Source organism: Lotus japonicus, chromosome 5, assembly GCF_012489685.1.
Source record: "Lotus japonicus ecotype B-129 chromosome 5, LjGifu_v1.2".
In the NCBI taxonomy this organism is placed as follows: Eukaryota; Viridiplantae; Streptophyta; class Magnoliopsida; order Fabales; family Fabaceae; genus Lotus; species Lotus japonicus.
The window spans coordinates 7,565,082-7,586,783 of record NC_080045.1 but is presented as its reverse complement, the minus strand read 5'-3'; the positions used below and the strand labels follow the sequence as shown (position 1 = coordinate 7,586,783).

At 35.0% G+C, this 21,702-nt stretch overlaps 3 protein-coding genes across 3 annotated transcripts; 2 read left to right on the top strand and 1 right to left on the bottom strand.

Moving 5' to 3' along the window:
* Nucleotides 1-910: 910 nt before the first annotated feature.
* Nucleotides 911-5,769, top strand: LOC130718302 (uncharacterized). Its single transcript, XM_057568858.1, has 11 exons — nt 911-1,169; nt 1,263-1,313; nt 1,404-1,427; nt 1,499-1,603; nt 1,679-1,786; nt 1,974-2,045; nt 2,149-2,199; nt 3,448-3,510; nt 3,604-3,728; nt 3,964-4,171; nt 4,622-5,769. Exons 1-11 carry the CDS (start codon nt 978-980, stop codon nt 5,336-5,338), a joined length of 1,716 nt encoding a protein of 571 aa, XP_057424841.1. The 5' UTR covers nt 911-977; the 3' UTR covers nt 5,339-5,769.
* Nucleotides 5,770-11,266: 5,497 nt separating this feature from the next.
* On the bottom strand, nt 11,267-13,970 carry LOC130720430 (uncharacterized). The gene is made up of 4 exons (XM_057571076.1): nt 13,620-13,970; nt 12,322-12,398; nt 11,761-12,222; nt 11,267-11,661 (listed from the first exon to the last, which is right to left on the bottom strand). The coding sequence occupies exons 2-4, from the start codon at nt 12,391-12,393 to the stop codon at nt 11,638-11,640; spliced, it is 558 nt and encodes a 185-aa protein (XP_057427059.1). The 5' UTR covers nt 12,394-12,398; nt 13,620-13,970; the 3' UTR covers nt 11,267-11,637.
* Nucleotides 13,971-15,888: 1,918 nt separating this feature from the next.
* Nucleotides 15,889-21,702, top strand: LOC130717981 (L-2-hydroxyglutarate dehydrogenase, mitochondrial). The gene is made up of 5 exons (XM_057568402.1): nt 15,889-16,328; nt 17,022-17,303; nt 17,466-17,902; nt 18,403-18,562; nt 21,367-21,702. The coding sequence occupies exons 1-5, from the start codon at nt 15,996-15,998 to the stop codon at nt 21,478-21,480; spliced, it is 1,326 nt and encodes a 441-aa protein (XP_057424385.1). The 5' UTR covers nt 15,889-15,995; the 3' UTR covers nt 21,481-21,702.

Sequence of the window (21,702 nt, the reverse complement as noted above, 5' to 3'; positions counted from 1 at the left end):
TTACTTTAAGGTTGTTGCACAGGTATTAAGAAATAACGATTAATGTTTTATTAAAACTACTATCTACCGCCGCCACCATGTAGCATCCACTTCCTCGACCATCACCGTTACCACCACCATTACTATGTAATGTTGATAGACCTCCGCCACTACCACAACCACCCCACCACCCTTTACCACCACCAAGGCCGCCACCGCCACCGCCACCATATAACATCCACTCCCATTTCCTCATCCACCATGAGCACCTCATCGTTGGTCCACATAGGGTGACTTAACTCAAGTATTTCTACTAGTCAGTGACGAAGCTTGGAGTAATTTTTTGAGGGGCTTTCATCATTGGATCCTCTGAGCTTGTTTCCTCCCTAGTGCAACGTTCGTTTTGATGTTTGTGTTCTTGTCCAAATTCTATCTAAAGCTGCTCATGGGCTTTAATTCTCGGTAACACAATTCCCACCTAAATAAATCACAAAGAAAACAAAAGAAGAAGTGCGGAAATATTGCTAAAAAAGACGGAGGTCAGCAAGGATTTGAACTTAGGACAACAAGATAAGATGCAGAACACGTAACAACTAGGAAAATAAGAAACTGATGACTTCCTTTGCACTTTTGTTATCTATAATGTTTCAAAAGGTTTTTCCAAAAAAATTTGGGGAAGCGAATGCTCCTCCCTGTACCTACCAAGCTCCGCCTCTGCTACTAGCCGACCTAAAATTAAGGTGTTTTAATATAAGTTTCTTAGGGTCATTTAAATAACTCTATGATAATTGTAAATTCATAAAATTGATAATAACTTTTTAAAACTAAAAAACCACAAAATAACCAAAAAAAAAAAAACTAATTTTTTTAAACTAAAAATTAATTTAAACTTTTTAAAATTTCAAAACATAAAACTAAAAATCAACCCAATTCAGCGCAGACATAAAACTTAGCCGGAAGAAATAGATCTGAATAGGGATAAACGCCGAAACTAACACATGCTTGATCTCACTTGCTGCACCAACACTCCCTTGCGTCCCAAATCAATGGCGGCATCATCGGAGGCCCATACCCAAACCTTGGAAATTTACCCGAAGAAAGTTTCTGGGGTTTCCCCCTTTTGGAGAGACAAGTATGAAAGAGAAGCCAAGAGGTATTGGGATGTCTTCTACAGACGCCACAAGGACAAAGTTAGTTTGTTTGTTTTCTCAATTCTTCTCAACAATCTCACGTCCGTCAATGCAAATTTTCTAACTAACTAACTAACTAACCTGTCTATTCAGTTTTTCAAAGATCGCCACTACTTGGATAAGGAATGGGGCGATCACTTTTCCGTGAGTCAAATTAAATAATTAATAATGTCTTATATTTCAATTTTATTTTTTATTGTTTTCGGTTTGCTAATGAGTTCAATGATTTTTCAGGGAGGAAGAAAAGTGATTTTAGAGGTATGGTGTATAAGCTTATCATATAAATTACTCAAATGATCAACATATAAGTGATGTTGTTTGCTAAACAGGCTGGTTGTGGAGCTGGAAATACTATCTTTCCTGTCATAGCTTCTTATCCGGATGCTTTTGTTTATGCGTGTGATTTCTCGCCACGGGCTATCGACTTGGTTAAGGTTTGAGATCTCATTTTTTATAAACTCTCATTCAAATCATCATTTGCTTCAATGAATGTGTTTTCTTTATTGCAGGCGCATGAAGACTTCAAGGACTCCCATGTTCACGCTTTTGTCTCTGATTTGACAGCTGATGATCTGTGCAAGGAGATTCTTCCATCTTCTGTTGATATTGTTACAATGGTATCTGAAATTCTGAATGAAAGTTATAATGTTTAAAGTTTATGTTGAGTGGTTATTGGATCACATTTGCTTTTATTTGCTACAAGCTGTCATTTTCTTTTCCAATTTCAGATAACTTCTGTGCTAATATCAATTTATTATTGAGAACTAGTTATGGTTCTATGTGAGTAGCTGACATTGTAAGCAGATTTTTATGTTATCTGCAGTTTCCCCTGAAAAGATGCCTCTAGTTTTGCAAAATGTTAGAAAAATTATCAAGGTAAGAAATTGTTTTATTTCTTACTGCAAATTGATTACACTTCTTCTGAAACCTTGCTTGAAGTGTTAGTGTGGTGAAAGTCTTATCCTTTCTCCATTTGCAGCCAAATGGATATGTGCTGCTCCGAGACTATGCTACTGGTGACCTTGCTCAGGTTGATTCTGCTGCTCTCTAGAAAATTGACTAGTGCACAATTATTATGCTGACAATATTCTTCTCATAATTATTACTGTGATGATTGGAAGCATCCAAATATGATTCTTATTAATGATCTGTACTCTTAGTATGATTATGACAAGGCGAGGAAAGTAATTTCATGCTGCATCTTTCTTTTTTAGGTTAGAAGAAGCAATAGGCTAGTATTATATGATTCGGGTGATTTTGTGTCCTCCCCGTATACTTATACAAGTAACCTTACTCAATGTAAAACTTTTGGGCCCTTACTCATTAGGTAAAATATCGTGAATCATCAAACAGTTTGCCAATTTCAGTATTTCTTTTGTTGGAAAGAAAAAAGTGATGTAGATGTAGGTTGTAGATCTACAAGAACCCCATGAAATCCCAGGATCTAGCTTGCTTTAGTTTCAAGTAAACATCAAAACACATTAGAATTCAAATCAAAAGGAAAGATAATATGAAAATGGAAGGAGATTAGAAGAAGGAAGGCGCCACATTCTCCATGAAAGAGTTGATAAGCCAAGTGTAAGGACACTAGATAATTCCCAAAGCAAGTTCTCCAAGAGAACTCTTACAAGAATCCAAATTCTTTTGAAATGATTCAAAGTTATCAAAATGTACATGAGATCCTCCTTATATAGAGGACTGGTCGACCATATGGATGGGCCTAGAGATGGAGCCCATCTTGGTTCCATCTAAGGTAAACTCCTATCATGCTAAATGGGCCACAATACAAGCCCAGCAAAGAAAGATACATCCTAAAATGCTAAATGGGTCAAAATACAACCTAACAACGGAATACAATCAAGAAAACACAAAGAAAAAGGATTTCCTAAGAGTTTAATACTCAATAGAAAAAGAATAATAATCATAGATGGACATGCCATCTCAACAATTTCCGTTAGCAATTTATCGGAACCCATATAGAAGGACCCAATTTACTCACGCCAATAAATTCTGGGATCAAAATCGCTGGTTTTAAACATTGGGGATCCAAATTGCACAATCGTGATAGACCAGGGACGAAAAGTGCAATCAAGCCTAGAATTAAACCCAAACTAAAAACATCATGTCTTAAACAATAAGTCCAATAACCTTGACATGGTTCCTCCCAAACCATCCTTTGCCAAGTATGTATCAAAAAGTGTTTGAGTATCAAATATATGTTGATGTGTTTCTTTTTGTTTAAGCAACTGATGATTTATAATGTTTTTCTGTTCTATAGGAAAGATTCTCTGGAAAGGATCAAAAGATCAGTGATAACTTTTATGTTAGAGGTGATGGCACTGTAAGTATTCAACTTTGTCCTTGTTATCATGTAACTTAGTTAATATGTGTGTTTCTTCTTTTCTAATGCAAAACTCTTTTGTTTCCTATGCAGCGTGCTTACTATTTTTCAAATGAGTTCTTGACAAAAATATTCAAAGAAAATGGTTTTAATGTTCACAAACTTGATGTGTGCTGCAAAGAAGTTGAGAATCGCTCAAGGGAGTTGATAATGAAACGGTAACATATTAAATAACACGTTCGCTTTGCTCATGTTCATATAGAATGTATTAGTTTCTGTGTTTTTGGTTCAGGTAGCCTATCATATAAGATGCTTTGTTGAACTTCTGTGGGTCTAGATTTTTTAGATATGATGTTTCATTTTTTTTCCTATTCGCCACAACTCCCCCAGCCCCTCTTTTATTTGCCATTTTGACTGAAAGCATTATTTTTTATTCTCCTTTGGTGGTTTTAGGCGTTGGGTCCAAGCTGTATTTCGCGTTTCAGATGATTCCAACTCTTCTTCCAGTAAAGAAGCTCAGGCCAATCATCTTGGTAGTTATAGTATTGAAAAGGAAAGCAAGAAAAATAATTTAGATAGTAATTTAAATGACTCTGCCGTTGACTTGTCTGAGGGACTCGCACTTGACATGTTTGGAGTCTTACCTTCTAGTGAGTATGAGGTAAGACTGTCAGCTTTACTTGGTTGTTGCAGATTCTATCTAACCCAAGAAAGAGAAAGAATCAGATTCCATGCAATTATTTGTTATTTAATTATTTTAATATGTTCGATATGATGTTGATGCTTTTCTTAAGAAACAATTTCTGAAACATGTTTTTCAAAAGAAGGGGAAAACTGTTTGAAGGAAATGTTTTACGAAGTTGAACGACCTTTATTTGAAAACTAAAAGTAGAAACAGAAAACAGTTTCGGGATTTTAGTTATAAAAATTTGAAAATAAGAACTGAAATTAGTTTCCTGTTTAAAACTGAAATTAGTTTTACAAAACAGTAATCAAACAAGCCCTAATTTCTCTTCATTATTATTCTCAATTTTGATTAGGCATTTGCCCAATTTTTCTAATATTGATTTCCTTGTTTGCTGATATGGTTTTTGTTTCTTTATCCTGTTAGATGATTGAGGTAAACCTTAGAGGCTGGAGTTTCAAGATTAGTTTACTCTCAAAAGAGTATCAACATACCTGCAAATCAACTGGTTTGATGCTGTGGGAATCAGCCCGATTGATGGCTTCTGTCCTTGCAGAAAATCCCAATATTGTAGCCGGAAAAAGGGTCTTGGAGTTGGGGTGCGGCAGCGGTGGAATCTGCTCTATGATTGCGGCTAGATATGCTGATCTAGTGGTTGCTACTGATGGAGATGGTTTTGCTCTTGACCTGCTCACCAAAAATGTTGAATCTAACATTGAGCCGCATTTGCTGACTAAACTAATTACAAAGAGACTGGAGTGGGGAAACGAGGACCACATAAAAAGCATAAAGGAAGTGAATCATGGAGGGTTTGATGTCATCATGGGCACAGATGTCACGTACATTCCGGAAGCTATATTGCCCTTGTTTGCAACGACAAAAGAACTGATTGCTTCCAGCGGAATCAATAGAGATGACGGTAATGCTCCTGCACTAATTCTTTGCCATATCTTTCGCCGTGTTGATGAACCGACCTTGCTTTCGGCCGCGGCACAATTTGGTTTCAGATTAGTAGACAAATGGCCTGCTGGAATTTCAACCAAGTTGTCTCAGAGCATTATCAATGATTGGTTTGTAGACAATGGTTTAAAGGATGATCTTCCTAGTACAGCATTGAACATCTTGCTCTTCTGCCCGGAGTAAATTAAGAACCCGTTTGGATCCAAACCAAATATCACTTATTGAAGTTTATCCAGTATTTTTTTCTAGTAGCTAAGCTTCAATAAGTCCTTATCCAAACGAGTACTAAATGCAAGTTGGATTCTTGATTCATCTATTCACTAGAATATAAGCTGAAGCTGAGAAGTAGAATGGAATTTCCAAGTTGATTCATTTATAAAGAACATGACAACCCCTTTGGGCTCATTTTTAGAAGTTGTGACAGTGGCATCCTTTGATGGTGTTTAAAGTTACTGATGGGAAAACAGAACCTAGGAGAGTTCAGTGTTTAAAAAAAAAAATCTCATTGTCTTGCTTCCCACTTTGGGGTGCCATGTCCTATATACACCAATGCACTTGTTTGAAGTGCAAAGGCCTGCTTTTTGTTGAGTGATCATGATTGTCAATTACTCTGATATGGTGATAACTTTTTCTTTCTCTTTTAGGTATATCATTAGAAAAATTATTGGTCAGAAAGCATAAGACAATTTTACATTTTAACTAATGAACAAAAAAACTGGCTTACCAATGAATCATGGTTTTACTCTAACATTTAACATGTTAATTATAATATGTTTCTTATGTGCGAAAATTAATTTGCAGAGAAAATCTTTTAACTTGTGAACTAGATTTTTCTTGATCTTACACAACATTAACTTACTTGGTATTAGGGGTAACAAAGCCATCGCAAGCTACTTTACACTAGTAAAGAATTTAATTGAATGCAAGTTCAAATAACCAAGCAGAGGTGGGTGTGGCGAGCGCGCTGCAGTGTTTGCATGGAAAACCTCCATCTTAGTGATCACTTGTTGTCGTCAAATATTTCTGGTATGGCTGGGGATATTCAGCGCTGGTGTGTTGAGCTTGCTCGCGGGTCTTCGACTCCTGAGCGCCTGGTTTGTTGGCAGCCTCGTGGGGTTGATTGCTTGATCATTAACGTTGATGGCAGCGTGCAAGAGGTTCCGAGTCAAGGGGGTTTTGGGGGCTGTTTCCGTAGCTTCTCTGGCCAATGGCTTGGAGGTTTCTTTGGCCACGGGGATGATGTGAATATTTTACACTTGGAGCTGCTGGCAATTTTCCATGGCCTGCGCCTTGCTTGGGATAGAGGTGCTCGCAGGGTTGAGTGTCACTCCGACTCGGTGGATGCTGTTAAGTTGGTTAACTCTGCTCCGCCGACGAGACACTCCTTTGCAGCGCTCATTTGGGACATCAAAGATCTTTTGGATCGCTCTTGGTTTGCTGTGGTGTATCATACTCTCAAAGAAGGTAATGCTTATGCATATTTTCTCGCTAAGCATGGAGCGCTTCAGGATGTTGGGCTTGAGGTCATTGAGCACCCTCCGGAAGGTCTGCGTTTCTTGTTGTTGCCTGATGCCTAAGGAGTCTCCTCTGTGAGGCCTTAGTCGTTTTTGTTTTTCAGCTCATGTACCAAAATAATATAATGGATTTGATATCAAAAACAAAAACAAAAAAAAAATGAAAGGAAGGACATGTTTTCGCTTAGTTCAACTAAATGCAATTTCTAATCAAACGCATTCAAACACTAATTAGAGACTTTTTTTTTAAACAATATGTATTTTTCAATGAAGCAATCATATTAAAGTCGGGTAAGACAATTATGAGTAACAAAAATCTCTTTATTAAATATTTAACTCAAACTCGAAACATTTGCTTAAGTGAGAACAATACCAATAAAAAACTAAAGTGACTTCTAATATATATATATATATATATATAGCCTATATATATGTTAGGGTTGAAAATAGGCCCATAATGGGAATAGCAAAGAGAAACACAAAATGGATGTGCCTACACTTGCTTAATGTTTTTTGTTGTGTCGTTTCGTTAGTAGCAACGGTGGGTTCCATTGCTGGAATCGTCGCTTCTCTTCAAGTTTTCAATCCATTCCATAGCAGCTACTAATTGAATAGGATAACCCAGTGTTTATGATCAAGGATTTTAGTGGCAATGCCTTATGAAACTTAGGGCCTGTTTGGTTTGACCATTTTCTATTTTCATTTTCACTAAAAACAGAAAATGTAGTGGAGAACATGTTTGTTTCACTTTTTGAAAATGTTTTTAAAGAAAACATTCTCTAAAATAGATGTAAAATTGAAAATAAAAAATCGGGAAAATTTATTATGGACCACTTTTGTGTGGTGCAAAGTTGCACCACTCCCTTTTGACTTACAATAACAGGTTTAAAAAAAAAAATCAAAAAACATATTTTCTTAATCTTTAATTAATTATTAGGTTAATTGAATTAGCTTTTCTAGTTCATCTCCCTCAGTGTATCATCTCCATCTATCTCAGTTTCTATGTTCTTCTTCTTCTTTTCTAGTTCATCTTCTTCTTTTCTTCCTCCCACCCAACAACCACTGCCACCCACAACCCTAAACTCGACCACCCAGTCGCCGCCACCACAACCCTAAACCCCACCACCAACCTACCACCACCACCACCAACCAGAAACCCAGGACCCACTCACCACAATCAACGCCAGAAACCCAGAACCCGATGAGTTGGCTACAGGACCTGAAAGTTCTCAAGAAGAGAAGTCCAATGGTGGTTGTCTTGCTTTGAAAAGACGCCAGAAACTCCGGTTGCAGGTCTATGGAAGCTTGCCCAAATCTGGAAACCGCGGTGGAGGCGTTGAAGGTGGGGATGGAGGCGAACCAGTTCTGTTACCTCGACGGCGAGGCCGTAGGCGGCGGAGAAGGCGAAGCAGGTGGTGGAGTTAAAGGGTCTTCCATTTTGCTTCTTCATCACCAACAACCTCTTCATCTTCCTCTCCCTTTTACCTTCAACCTTCATTAATTGGAACCCAATCTTCAAATCACCCGATCTACTTTCCTCATGAGCCCAACAACCAGATCTGACAGTTGCAGGTTGTCTGGGTTCGACGCCTCCTTCTTCCTCTCTGCTTTTCTTCACAGCTTTGTGATTTTTAACATGCTACTCTTGTTGTTAATGTTGTTCGAGATGAAAACTGAGTGGTATTGAATCTGTTTTATCATGAAAGTATAAATTTTGAAGATTTGTGTTAGTTGCCTGTGTTTTTGGATATAGAGTTTGATGATAGAATCACTGTGCTAGAGGTTTGAATGGGTAAATGGAGTAAAGGGAAATCCAGATCTGGAGATGGAAGGTTGTGTTGAAGGGAGGTTGAATTTTTTGATCTGTGTTGAAGATGGTGTTGTTAGATCTTGTGGCTTGGGCGGTGGTGGTTGGGGTGGATGGTGAGATGATGAGATTGTGAAAGGTTGAAGATGATCCACTTAGATTTAATCATATTAATTATTCACTAATTATATTAATTTTTGTGATTAATAAATATGTATTTTTATTTTTATTTTAAAACCGGGAAACCTGGACTAGGTCAAAAGGTGGGTGGTGCAACCATGGACCAGAAAAAACTGGTCCATGTTAAACGGCTCCTTTAAATCATTGTTTTCTTTGTTTCCTGTTCAAACCACGAGAAAATGAAAACAGTAGAAAGACACGGTGGCAATCCTGTAAATAGTTGAATTTTTAATTCAATCTATTATTTATGCTTTTACGCACCTTTCCTTCACGAGCTCGATTCTCGCATATAGCAATTTCATGCGTTTTTTTTTCTTCACCGGAAATACAATTTCATGTGCTTTCACAAGTAATAAAAATCATCATTTCTTTTAATATTTAAACATGCATACTTGACTGATAATATTAATATATGTAATATAAACAAATATATTATGAATATATGTGAACTTTTGATAAGAAAATTATTTTAATTAACACATATACTTTTTAGTAAATATTATATATTATATATTATATATAGATGATAGCTATGTTGGCAATGCAGACTTAGTGTGTGTAAAGATCGGGTTCGACCCCACACAATACACTCTAGGGAGGGGTGAGAAGTCTTAACTGTGACTAAATCCCAAATTTAGCGACATTCAAAGGATGACCGGGTACCGGATGTTTATACAAAAAAAAAAATACTAAGAAGGTGTGGTATAACTAATATATAGTTGAAATCCTTAAGCATCGAGAGAGGGGTTCGACTCCTGAGTGGTGAGTTTAGAAAAGTATTTGTTAAGAGAGACCTACCCACTTTACATGATCTCCCGGTCTTAAAGAATTAGTCTCATGATTATTGTTGGATCGTGGAATACCAAAAAAATATTACAAAATAAAAGTCTACATATATTTCTATTTTATTTGTTTTTTTTTTCGTAAATTATATTTGTTTGTTAAGAGCATGTGTATTAAACTTTTGATAGGAAAAAATATATTAACATATATACACATAAATATTTTTATTTATGTTTATACTTATTTGAAAATAAGTATATTAATAAATAAATAAATCCTTAATATCATCAATTATTTATATTATCGTATTATTTGCAAACTGTTCATTTATACAAATATTTGACTTTAAAGTTTATATAAAAATATTTTTTAAAATTTTATTGAAAATGGCTAAACCAAACACGTTTTCAATATTTTCTCTTTTTAAAAATGGAAAACAAGAAGTCCAATCAAACATGTTTTCTTAATCTTGAAATCTAAAAAATGAAAACTGTTTTCAGAAATTGAAATCAGGAAACGAAAATAGAAAATATTTTCTCAAACCAAACAGGCCCTTAGATAACGGTGGTCTTGTGCAGATTTTAAATTGAGGAAGCAGTTTTCGCCGCATTCCAGGATCGCGACTAAGTGCGGATTGATTCGATTGTAATTGGTGTCCTGATCGAAGCGAGGACTCCAAAACTTGTGACGTTGCAAACTTCAATTTGAAACTTGCTTAGTTGCCCTGTATTTTATGTTTCTTTTTTCTTCTTTTCCGTGTTCTCTGGCCTTGTGACATGCTCTGTATCTTGAAATTCCAATTAGATTTTTTTAAAATGTTATTTAACTTCACTTTCTCAGCATAAAATGTAGTCTTAAAACCCTTGAGGTCCACATGCATAGACATGGTGGTGCTCTCGACCTCAATTAGACCAACCTGAGTTAATAAATAAATATGATACTATAATTTTGCATTACAGAGAGAGTGGAAGAGTAGCGAATTTACAAAACATCCATTCGCTTAAATTCATCACTTAGTTCTTGAATTTATTAAATTTTCAATACATTTATACTTACATTGAATGTATATTTAAATAAAGGTGGCTATTAGGGTGCACTAGCAAATTAGTGGTGCACGATGGTTTCAAGGTGTGCAAGATGCAGCGTTGTACGACAGACATTGAGCACAAATTTATTGAAGAGAAGCTTCCTTGGAGGCAGAGAAGGTAAAAACAAAGAGAAGTAAGCACGAAAAAAGAGATAACATGCTTGACACCTAGGGGTTTCAACCATTTCAGACTTCATCGGTGGTGGGGTTGTTCGACGAGCTAAGGCAGGAGCTTCTAGCAGTGGGGATAATCTTGCTCATGTATCTAATCTTAGTATATCTAACTCTACTAAAAATCTAGCTTAGGATTGAAGATTTCTCTACCATATACAAGAACGTAATTAGTTATATCTCTAGTTAATGTGAGGTCTCAACACATCACTCACGCCCAAAGCTGGACAACTGGAACGTGAAATTTGCAGAACTTACATTACTATAAATTGGTGGACTACAAGTGGGTAACCTTATCAATTAGTGGTGGTTATAACCACATATAAGGAGCACCAGCGACAGTTTGCCATGTGTCGCAGAATATAAAGCCCTAATAGGTAGCTCAAATAAGTTTGTAACAACAATTTACAGTACAATTTAATACATAGAAAAGACACATATCAAACTTTTAAAAGATTGTCTACGAAAAACCACAACCAAATAGTATCCAGGAAAAAGTTTTAAACATAAATAAAGACTTTCAAACTTGTTCACATAAACAATGAAACATTCCAATGAGTATTGCACTTAGTTACGCTACAAATAGTTCACAAAAAAACGATTATCTCAATTACATAAGAAGGTCTGAATTTAACGCCAAGCTATCCACAAGAGAAGACAACACAATTCACGAAAAGAGTAGTATAGTTACACTGGATCAACAAACAAAAGGTAAACATCCCCTTGAGGTATCTCAAACAACAACATCTCAAAAACTCAGGACCTATTGCCATCTCTCTTATATTTGTCTCTAAAGTAATCACACCATCCAGCACCCAACTCACCTATCATCTCAGGCTCGGTACAGGTAGATGTGCTGGCCTCATCCTTAGAATACCAGGATATACTCCATTCCGTGACAGTATCATCAGGAAGGATAACCATTACCTCTGTAGGCAGGTCAGGGAAAGCTCGTTTTTGTACACTATTAGGAATGAGTTGCACAAAAAAGATAACAAAGCAAATAGCATTAGTAAGATGAATATTAACATTGTGACATTTTTTAAAAATACATAAGACCAACCATTGGTTCCTCGCCATGAATGTGTTTGATAGTAATATCAGCAAGCCACATCAGATCACTGCCTCGATACTGAAGAAGATGCCCATAGTTTTGGTCATCACTCACGGTATGCATATCAGAATCATGTGTTTCATTGGTATTAGACGATTCGACATCAACAATAGATGAATTCATTTGAGGATTCACTTGCTGACGAATCTTGTAGTCAATCTCTGGAGGCCATAAGTTGTAAATGTTGATGGTAAATTTTGATTGACCACAGTAGACAAATTGAATATGTAGTGTTGTTTGGATTTCGTGAACAGATCGCAACTCCATAATACCATTGGTAAGACGAGCATCTCCTGGGTTGTGATCATAGCGAACTATGAAAATATTTCCAACAGGGTCTTTTAGCTCAACCGTATCATTGATTACACGGCCAAAACGAGCGTCAAACCTTTGCGGGACAAAAACATATGGCTGTATATTGAACAAAGAGTAACAGGAAACAATTAGTTTGGTTCTGTAACAGAAATTATAAGATGGTTTAGGAACTTTTGAAAAAGTATGTAAAATTACCACTCCCACATATAGTGATTTAATGAAGACTCTTTCGTTGGAGTGAAGGGATCTCAACATGAATGGATCCATTGTCACTGCACATTGATAAAAAATGGTGATGGTATGAAAAATGAATTGGTAACATGTAGGAGTAGATGGGTTACGGTTTTAATACATAGTTAATGGTGATCAAGTAGTTAATATAAATAATGTAGCACACGGTAAGAAGCAATAAATAGAGATATTTTGAAAATATAGGTAAAACGATCAAGTTAAATAAATTATAGTTTTCAAATTAGAGTATGTCTGTTTAAGTGAAACATCCATAATAAAATGTTCCTAACATGTAAACTACCATTACATAGTTAATCTAGATCAATTTTATGTTATAAATTTGGAACTAATTAAAATGAGAAAAACAAAGGCAATTTATCAAAATTGATTTAGCATATTAAAGTTCGCTTGCAGTTAACTACATGTAATGCAACAATCACATACTCATACAAAAAACCAGCCAAACAATTGATACATTAACCTAATAGACCATTTGTTGAGAATCAGAATAAGTGATATTATATACTATTATAGAAAATGAAAACTTTATTCTCATATGTAATATATGTAGATGTTGATTCTCAACTCAGATTAGCAAATAAATATCAAGTCCCAACAAAACAAATGATAACTGTGTAAGATACATTTAACAATAAAAAAACTATGAATTTGGCAAAAAGAATGATAAGAAGAACATTATCTTCATAGTATAAAGTTAAACCCAAACATACATGACCTATAAAGGAATCATCGATACTTGTTTGGAAGGCAAAGAAATTGTAATATAAAGAGACGTAGGAAGTGCCTCAACACAATACGAAAAGCAGAGAAAGTAAAATACACATGAAAGAAGCCAAAAAGAAAGTTATACTAACACATGAAAACTGCTATTGAAACTAAGAATTAAAGTAGTATTCATTCTAATACCAATGATTCACTATTATTAAAATAAATGCTAACCCTGGTCACAACAATGTAATCCCCAGATCTAGTAAATCCCAAGAGACCCAAGGCAACAATTGGATTCAATCACGCACAACCTCTACAAATAAATGCATAGCTATAGGAAGTTACCGAAAATAGTGGGTAGATAATTCAGAGTGCAAGGATCTACAGATAATAATGAAATAATGAAAAAACTAGAGAGAAAAATGAGATGCAAATGAATGGATGTGTTAGAAGAGTGACACAAAGTGTTAATGAAGCCTAGAGATCGAAGAACAGGACCTATCCCTGATATGAAGTGGGATTGTCGTGCGTACCTGAGATTGAGATTACTTGTAGAGGGGATTGGTGGAGTCGGTACTGTAACTGTGTTGTGGAGATGAATTTGTGAATGAGGTTGAGTGAGAACGTTTGAGGAGAGATGAACGACGACTATTATCCAAATGGAGAACATATTAGGTCAACAAGTGGAAGATAAGAGGGAGACAGATAACCCTCTAAGTGGAAAACATAAAAAATATCCAATTTTTATTTTCTTGAAATGAGGTTTTCAATCATTCCCTGTATGTAGGATAAAATAAAAATGTATGGTCAGTCTAAATTTTTGTAAACATAGTCAACATAGTGGCTTTTCTTGCAAATTTTATTTTTATGAAAGAGTTTGTGTTAAAAAGTACAACCTGTAATAGCTAATATATATAAATTTATACTATTTTTATTTTCAAATTATAATGCGAAGTATGAGTCACATATCTTTTTAATGTGATAAGATTATCTATAATTTATGAGGTGACATTTTACTTAATATATTAGTTATCTTAATTTATTGAGTCAATTAATTTTTGAGCTTAAATAATATTCATTCAAATTAGTTGGTAAAAAAGAATCACATAAATATATAGTATTAACTTAATAATAAATTTACAATCTACTCTTAAAATTTATTAATCTTATTGAATTATATTTTGTATTAATATTTGGTAATAAAGGTGATAAAATTATATATAATATGAATTAAAGTATTAGGGTCAAATTAATAGTGATGATATGAAATGGAAAATATATGATGGACAGTCAAATAAGAGCATAAAAACATGATAAGTGAATAATAGGCTCTTACAATAGCGTATATTTAAAGAAGTCAGTTTAATGATAGGATATGATAAAAACAAAAAATATTGGACCAAGATACTGGCCGAATAATCTTCCAAAAAAATTGAATTTTTGGTATATTTATGATTGATAATTTGGTTTAAAATGAAAACAACTTTATTAGTTAGTGCTTTTTAAGGGAGTATGATGTTATACAATTTATATAGGTAATCAATAATTTTTAATTTAATAGTGACAGGAAGAAAACAATAAATCAAATCAATTTTTTTGTTACAATGAATGTAATTAATTTTTTCATGATCTTGTCTCATCACTGAAGTTATGCAAGTATGGTCACCGTTAATCTTCTTTATCTCCCATTTATTGTGCATTTTGCTTAAAGATGCTCTTACCCTCCATTTACATCCGCTTCCAAATTTTGTACTCTTAGCCACGAATTTGTCTGACCTCGACTCTTCAACAACATAGTCAAATGAATGTCTAATATGAAATTTTTTATTTGCTTTGATTGTAGCTAGTTCAAACTCAAAAGACATGCCAACAATAAGTTCATTACTAACACTCTGGGTGCCATCTACCCTTCCATATATATAACCATCTGGAAAATTTGGATATTCAAATTGTTCAATGTTAATCTCTTGGTATTAGTATAAAAAAGTGATAATGTAATGACATTAGAAGGTTCTTGAACACATTCATCGTTTATATTATCTCTTTCTTCACTAAATTCAGTGACTATATCTCTTATAATAGTACTATCATGAACATCTTGAAGTACCAATTTAATTATATGACATCTGCATATTGTAAAACATGGTGTGAATATTTTGATAAATGACCATAAAAATAAAAATAAAACAACTACAAATAAAACATCAATTATTTACCTTGAAATTTTCAAGAGGCGAGCCTACACATTATTTCTCAGTAGCAACCTCAATTGTCCTCAACTAAAATATTAGTAAGTGATTGCAGAGTGAATGTTACTCGGGAGAATTTGTATATATATATAGAGGTTTAGTAGTCAGTCACTTTGAAAAATAAAAATAAAAATAAAATAAAATAGTTTAAATTAAATGTATGCATTTCAAAAAAAATGTATGCCATAAAAAACAAAACGTGGATGCTCTTAGTTTAAAAAAAAGTAAATCGCCAATAATGTTATTGGCGTTTTTCTTATAAAAAAACAAATCGCTAATTGTAATGCCATTTTTATTAAAAAATAATTAAAATCACCAACTAGGCGGTGATACTAATATTTTTTTTATATATGTTAATGCCATTCTCAGTGGCAATACTAGAAAAAAATACAAAAATCATTGGTGCTATTGGCGATTTCTCTTTTAAACATAAAAAAAAAATAGATATCACCACTATCATTCACTATTTACACTATTTTGATAAATATTTTAAAAGTTGCACGTAAAAAAATCTAATAGAAAAGAGAATCTTGGGGCTTAGTTGGGAATTGGTGAGTGAGTTTGGGGTAAAAGTGAGTTTGGTGCAAATGGCAAAGTATGTTTGGGTGCCAAACTGAAATCTAAAGACAGAAATAGTTAGTTGGTGTGAATAGAGAAAAGATGCTGAAGGGAACATTTCAAAGCTTGGTATTGGTATCAGCATCGAGAAGAAACCATGTTCATGTGAAATGGAAGCACTTATTTGGCAATTGTGCCAGAAGCATGAGCAGCAATGAAACTGGTAGAAGAATCATGGACTCAGTTCCAAGGGAGAAAGTGGACTGTGTGGTTATAGGGGCTGGTGTGGTGGGAATAGCAGTGGCAAGAGCACTAGCACTCAAGGGAAGGGAGGTTTTGGTCATTGAATCAGGATCCACTTTTGGCACAGGTACCAGTTCTCGAAACAGTGAGGTTATTCATGCTGGAATCTATTACCCTCGTGATTCTTTGAAGGTTGGTGTGCCCCTTGAATTTAAAGTTGTGATTTTTATGTATACCCAGAGAAAAAGTTTTGATTTTTATGTTTTAATTGTGGTTAAATCTTGACCTTATGTTGTTTGTTGGTGAGAGAATTGAATTGGGTCATGGAGTTGTCACCTGAAAACTAGAATCCCCAAAGATTTGTCTTGTGTCAATTAGTAACTCAAGTTTTGTTATTTGGGGAGCATTGTTAAGTGGTGAAGGCATCAGTGATCATTTGGACACTTGGGTAGTTGGGTCAAACATTTGGTGAAATCACTATGCTCTAGTTCCACTCAACTGAAGTTGAAGTTATATGGTAGAAGGAAAATGTTGGGTAGACACCCATTGGGTGTAGACACTCAGAGTGAGAAACAAAGATAAGAGAGAAGTAATGGATGTGATATATGATATGATGTGATGAGAATTAGGCTCTATATTCCAAGCTCGCTTTAAATGTCAAAGGTGAGCCTGTAAATTCCCTTGGATTTGGCTATTCTTTATGACTTATAAAGTGAAGTATTGGATAACTCTCTCAGTTGATAATGAGTAGTACATACTACATATTGTTGACATCTTATCATGTACTTCTGTATTTTTATGTGATGACTGATTTTCCATGCAATGAACTAAACCATGACTGCAGTTTGCCCTTGGTGTAGAATGTAATTCAATCTGTTTTTTCAGGCGATTTTTTGTGTAAGAGGAAGAGAAATGCTGTATGAGTATTGCTCCATGCATGATATTCCACATAAACAAGTTGGTAAGCTAATAGTGGCTACTCGATCTTCTGAGATTCCGAAGCTGAATGATATTTTAAATCATGGTATTCAAAATGGGGTTGATAGTTTGGAGATGATAAATGGGGCTAAGGCCATGAAAATGGAACCAGAATTGCAATGCGTGAAAGCAATACTGTCACCTTTGTCTGGGATTGTTGATTCTCATTCTTTAATGCTTTCGCTAGTGGTATGCATTTCTACCTTCTTCTACCATATTGTAAAGATGGATTAACACATCCGAGTTTAGATTAAATATATCTATTCTGCAATGAATTTTTTGCAATCAATATTTCTTTATGTGGAGTTAAAATTGTATATTGACAGGAATGTGCACCCCATGTTGGTCCAGGGCGAAGCTGAAAATCACAGAACAACCTTCACATACAATTCAACCGTCATTGGTGGCCATCTTGAAGGAAAGGAGATTTGTCTCCATATATTAGAAACTAAGTGTCTTAAAGAATGGGACGGAACATCAATTTTGCACCCGGAACTCATACTAGTTCCTAAACTCCTAGTGAACTCTACAGGCCTAAGTGCCCCCGCCCTTGCAAAAAGATTTACCAGTCTACAAAGTGAAGTTATTCCTCCTTCCTACTATGCTCGTGGTTGCTACTTCACGTTATCTGATACCAAAGCCAGTCCTTTCAGACATTTGATATATCCTATACCAGAGGATGGTGGCCTTGGAGTGCATGTTACTCTAGACTTGAATGGTCAGATCAAGTTTGGCCCCGATGTTGAATGGATTGATGGTGTTGATGATATCTCAAGCTTTCAAAATAAGTACTTCCTAATACCCTGTCATTTGCATGTTTTTTAATTCTTTTATTATCTGGTTGTATGTCATGTCCTACCTACTTAATATGATCCATGGAAATTTTTTCTCAAGTCTTCAACTCTAGGGTATAAAATCCATTTTTATAGTTTCTATTCATTGTTAAAATTCAAATATGCTCAACAGATTATGGTTCCTGGAGCTCTTTTAACATCAATAACATTTTACCAAATACTTGAATGACTTTGGTACACGCTTTCACCTACATGTCATGGCTCAAAGGATCTTTTTAACTGTGTTCTTTATGTCAGTTAGTTACATCTATACTGTTATGTCATCTTAAAATTTTAAGTTGATTGACATAAACTTTTTCCTTACTTGGGGAGATATTTCATCTCTATGTATGGTCTTTAGCATAGGATTTGGTCACTTGAGTTAGTAGTAAATAAATAAATAAAAATGCTGCTGTAATTGTTCATGTTGACTTAGGTAACAATTTTGATCCTAGGTTTGACTATTCAGTACATGCAAATCGTGCTGAGCAGTTTTATCCAGCCATAAGAAGTTACTACCCAAATCTGAAGGATCGAGCTTTGGAACCAGGATATGCAGGGATCCGACCTAAACTTTCAAGACCTGGTCAGTCACCTGTTGATTTTGTAATACAGGTTATTTCTCTTACTCTCTACTTTAGGCCTATCTTTCTGTTGATACTGGGTGCAAGATTTTAGATTTCAAACTTTACATTTCTTCCATACCATTTATGAAGGACTTTCCTCATTTTAACTGGCTGTTATTTTGTGCAGTCCAAATTAGCCCATTGGTCTTTGCCACTTTATGTTCAGATTTTATCTGCTGTAGTTCATTTGCTGCAATTTTATTACAAATGAAACACATCTCTTATGAAGTGTAAACCTTTCATGTGATATCACCTACCAGCTTAAGCATTTATCATAGTTGGTTTCTTACATGGTATCTAAGCTTTAACGACCAATGGTCTACATAATCTACCAATGGTCTACATAATCTTGTTGCTCCTATTATTATAATAAAAATTTGAATTTGAACACAAGATATGTGGGCTTGTGTATTATTCACGATTCCAGCCCCAAGGGCTCTTTTGTGAGAGAGAATATTAGAGATATATATATATAAAGATACTCATGTGTCTTCACCTATTAATTTAAGCTTTTAACATAGCTGATTCATGACTACTTCCTTTACATATCATGTACCATACAGCTTATTTTTCTTTTTATGTAAAGGGCTACTGGTATAGTTTTAAACATTTTGCTAAAGTGTGAGTACCCTCTATAGTTTCATGGTTATGTTTCTATTAGAACTTGGACCTGGGCTTAAATCTTCCCAAAAGGCTAACTTAGGAGTACGGATTGCCCTATCCTTTATAAGGACTACTTTAGTCAATCTTGGACTTCCACACAAACCCCTTCCCCTTGGGTTGGAGTTTGGACTTATGGAGCTCAAAGTTTGTAGTTTACGGATGGCTCATCTATGGTTTGGCCTAATAACGAATATAGGATAGACTCTATATCAACTTCTAATGGTGATTTGATTGTGAAGGTAGCTTCAGAGAATTGCTCTCATCTAAATACCAATATATTTTAAATTTACAGAAGCTTGGATCCCTAAAATTAGGGATTGAGATACGTGACAGCTATCATTGTATTGTATCTAGAAACAAAATCATAGTAATTACAATCAACTAAAAAGAACAAATAAAGTATAATCGACAGTCCTCCAGGTTGGAGCATACATGTCAGATGCATCCAACTTGTCACATGTGTATTATCCTAAGGATTTGAAGATATTTGTTATTTGATCATTGGAACACGCTGAAGAAGTCCTGATGATGCCTAAGAGAATTCTTTTGCGGATGAAATGCCTATCAACCTCATTACCTCAATATGTTTCATCCTCATGAAAAATTGGATTTGAAGAAAGGACTATAAACTGTCTGGCTATCACAAAAAAGCATCATAGAATAGCAAAACTTTAGTTCTTGAAGATGTTTCGGCCACATTTGTCCCTATTTTTTACTTTAGCTAATCTACTAACCTGGCTAACTAATAGCCTGGTTAATTAGTTAGCCTGGTTAATTAGTTAGCCTGTCATGATTTTAACAGAATCAGTTACATGGGTTTCAGGGTTATGATCCCTCTACATCTCTCCTTGTCCTTCTATACACCTTCGTAATAGGTGGCCAATACCTATAATGATCTCATAACTGGAAACTGCATGTCCAGGAGTGTACCGATTGCGGGCGAACCAAACCGTACTTATGAAGCTGAAGCCTAGTTTACAGGATATGCAAAGTTCTGAAAACTTTGAAATAGAAAGAAATTAAAGAGTTTCCATGAGCAAGGGGTTTAAAACCCTTTGACCTTGTTTATTGAAGGAGGAAAACCACTCAAACGAAGGACCTAATAATCCTGAACGCTGCCATGAGTCAAAAAATCCCATCGGGCAATATTTCTCTTATTGACCAGTCTACTTCAGATTCATTTTTGAATCTAGTCTTGAGTCAAATGATTCTGATGTTCCTATTGCTATCCGAAAAGGTGTAAGGTCACGTACTAAACACCCTCAAACTAAGTGCATGTCTTAATAAAACTTTCTTCTAGTTTTTGAGCCTTTTGCTGCAGAACTCAAACATTGGAAATTCAAAAAGATATACAGGATGCTCTAAAGCTTCCCGAGTATAAGGAGACTGTCTTGGAAGAGATGAAAGCACTTACAAAAAATAAAAACCGGGAGATGGTGGAATTGCCAAGTTCATATCCACACCATCATTTATTAGTGGGGAAAAAAGAACCATAGAAAAAGAAGCTCATCCTTTATGTCACTCCATTCAGTCTGTCCTTTCATTTCTTCCATGTATCTTTATGATCTCTTTTGTGAGTGATCTCTCTCTACCTCTGGATGTTCCTTCCTCAAAATCACTGATTAATTAACTGTTTTCTCAGCTTTTCTTGAAGGTTTCTGTTTTCCTCCCATTTTGATTAATTTACTTTCATTTATTCTACTTGTTCATGTAAGACTTTTCCCTCCCCCATGATGGGTAATGCCTCTTACGTTCTCTTTGCCCTTTTCATTAGTTTTTTTCAGCTTTTATGTCACTATTTTTATGTTATATATAAAGATGGAACGAGGCAATGGCAACGGGAGTTTGAAAATCAAGCTCATCTATTGGGCTATCAGTTTTTTAGCATTGCATGTTCTATGAATAAATGATTGACTGGCTTCTCATGCTGTCAGTATATACATATACACACATTTGGAGTTTTATTTGCACATTGCATTACCTAAACTCATGCATCATTTCTCTTCCTATTTATTTCAATCGAAACATCTTATTCCTGTGAGATTTCTGTGATGTTGGGCCTGTTAGGATTTTCCACATTTTAATTTAATATTTGGAAAATTTGGCTTAACTGCTGTTTGATTTATGCAGGGAGAGGATATTCATGGGATACCTGGTCTTGTTAATCTTTTTGGAATTGAGTCACCTGGGTTAACCGCAAGCTTGGCAATTGCAGATTTTGTATCTACTAGACTTTTGGGATGATACAAGCATGCTATGCTACTGAACCATATTGTTATTGTTGCACCTGAAGTCTTGCAACTATAAGCTAAAATCGAGTACTAGGTCGATTGTCGTTGTATAATATTGTTTGTGGCGATGTCTACAGCTGCCAGCCTGATCAGGGTCTTATATCTTTTTGGTATCAAACTTAGATGATGTACATCAATAGTTGTGATGGAGTTTTATCCTTTTTTTCTTGGTGTA

What these genes read in the sequence shown, in the direction of transcription:
- LOC130718302 (XM_057568858.1), top strand. Translation starts at nt 978, where the DNA reads ATGCTTGATCTCACTTGCTGCACCAACACTCCCTTGCGTCCCAAATCA. An exon ending in CTGTTGATATTGTTACAATG is followed by an intron (nt 1,787 to 1,973) that starts GTATCTGAAATT and finishes CATTGTAAGCAG; the next exon opens with ATTTTTATGTTATCTGCAGT. An exon ending in ATGTTAGAGGTGATGGCACT is followed by an intron (nt 3,511 to 3,603) that starts GTAAGTATTCAA and finishes TTTCCTATGCAG; the next exon opens with CGTGCTTACTATTTTTCAAA.
- LOC130720430 (XM_057571076.1), bottom strand. Translation starts at nt 12,393, where the DNA reads ATGGATCCATTCATGTTGAGATCCCTTCACTCCAACGAAAGAGTCTTC. An exon ending in AATCACTATATGTGGGAGTG is followed by an intron (nt 12,223 to 12,321) that starts GTAATTTTACAT and finishes TTCAATATACAG; the next exon opens with CCATATGTTTTTGTCCCGCA. An exon ending in TTCATGGCGAGGAACCAATG is followed by an intron (nt 11,662 to 11,760) that starts GTTGGTCTTATG and finishes CATTCCTAATAG; the next exon opens with TGTACAAAAACGAGCTTTCC.
- LOC130717981 (XM_057568402.1), top strand. Translation starts at nt 15,996, where the DNA reads ATGCTGAAGGGAACATTTCAAAGCTTGGTATTGGTATCAGCATCGAGA. An exon ending in CTTTAATGCTTTCGCTAGTG is followed by an intron (nt 17,304 to 17,465) that starts GTATGCATTTCT and finishes ATGTTGGTCCAG; the next exon opens with GGCGAAGCTGAAAATCACAG. An exon ending in ATCTCAAGCTTTCAAAATAA is followed by an intron (nt 17,903 to 18,402) that starts GTACTTCCTAAT and finishes TTTTGATCCTAG; the next exon opens with GTTTGACTATTCAGTACATG.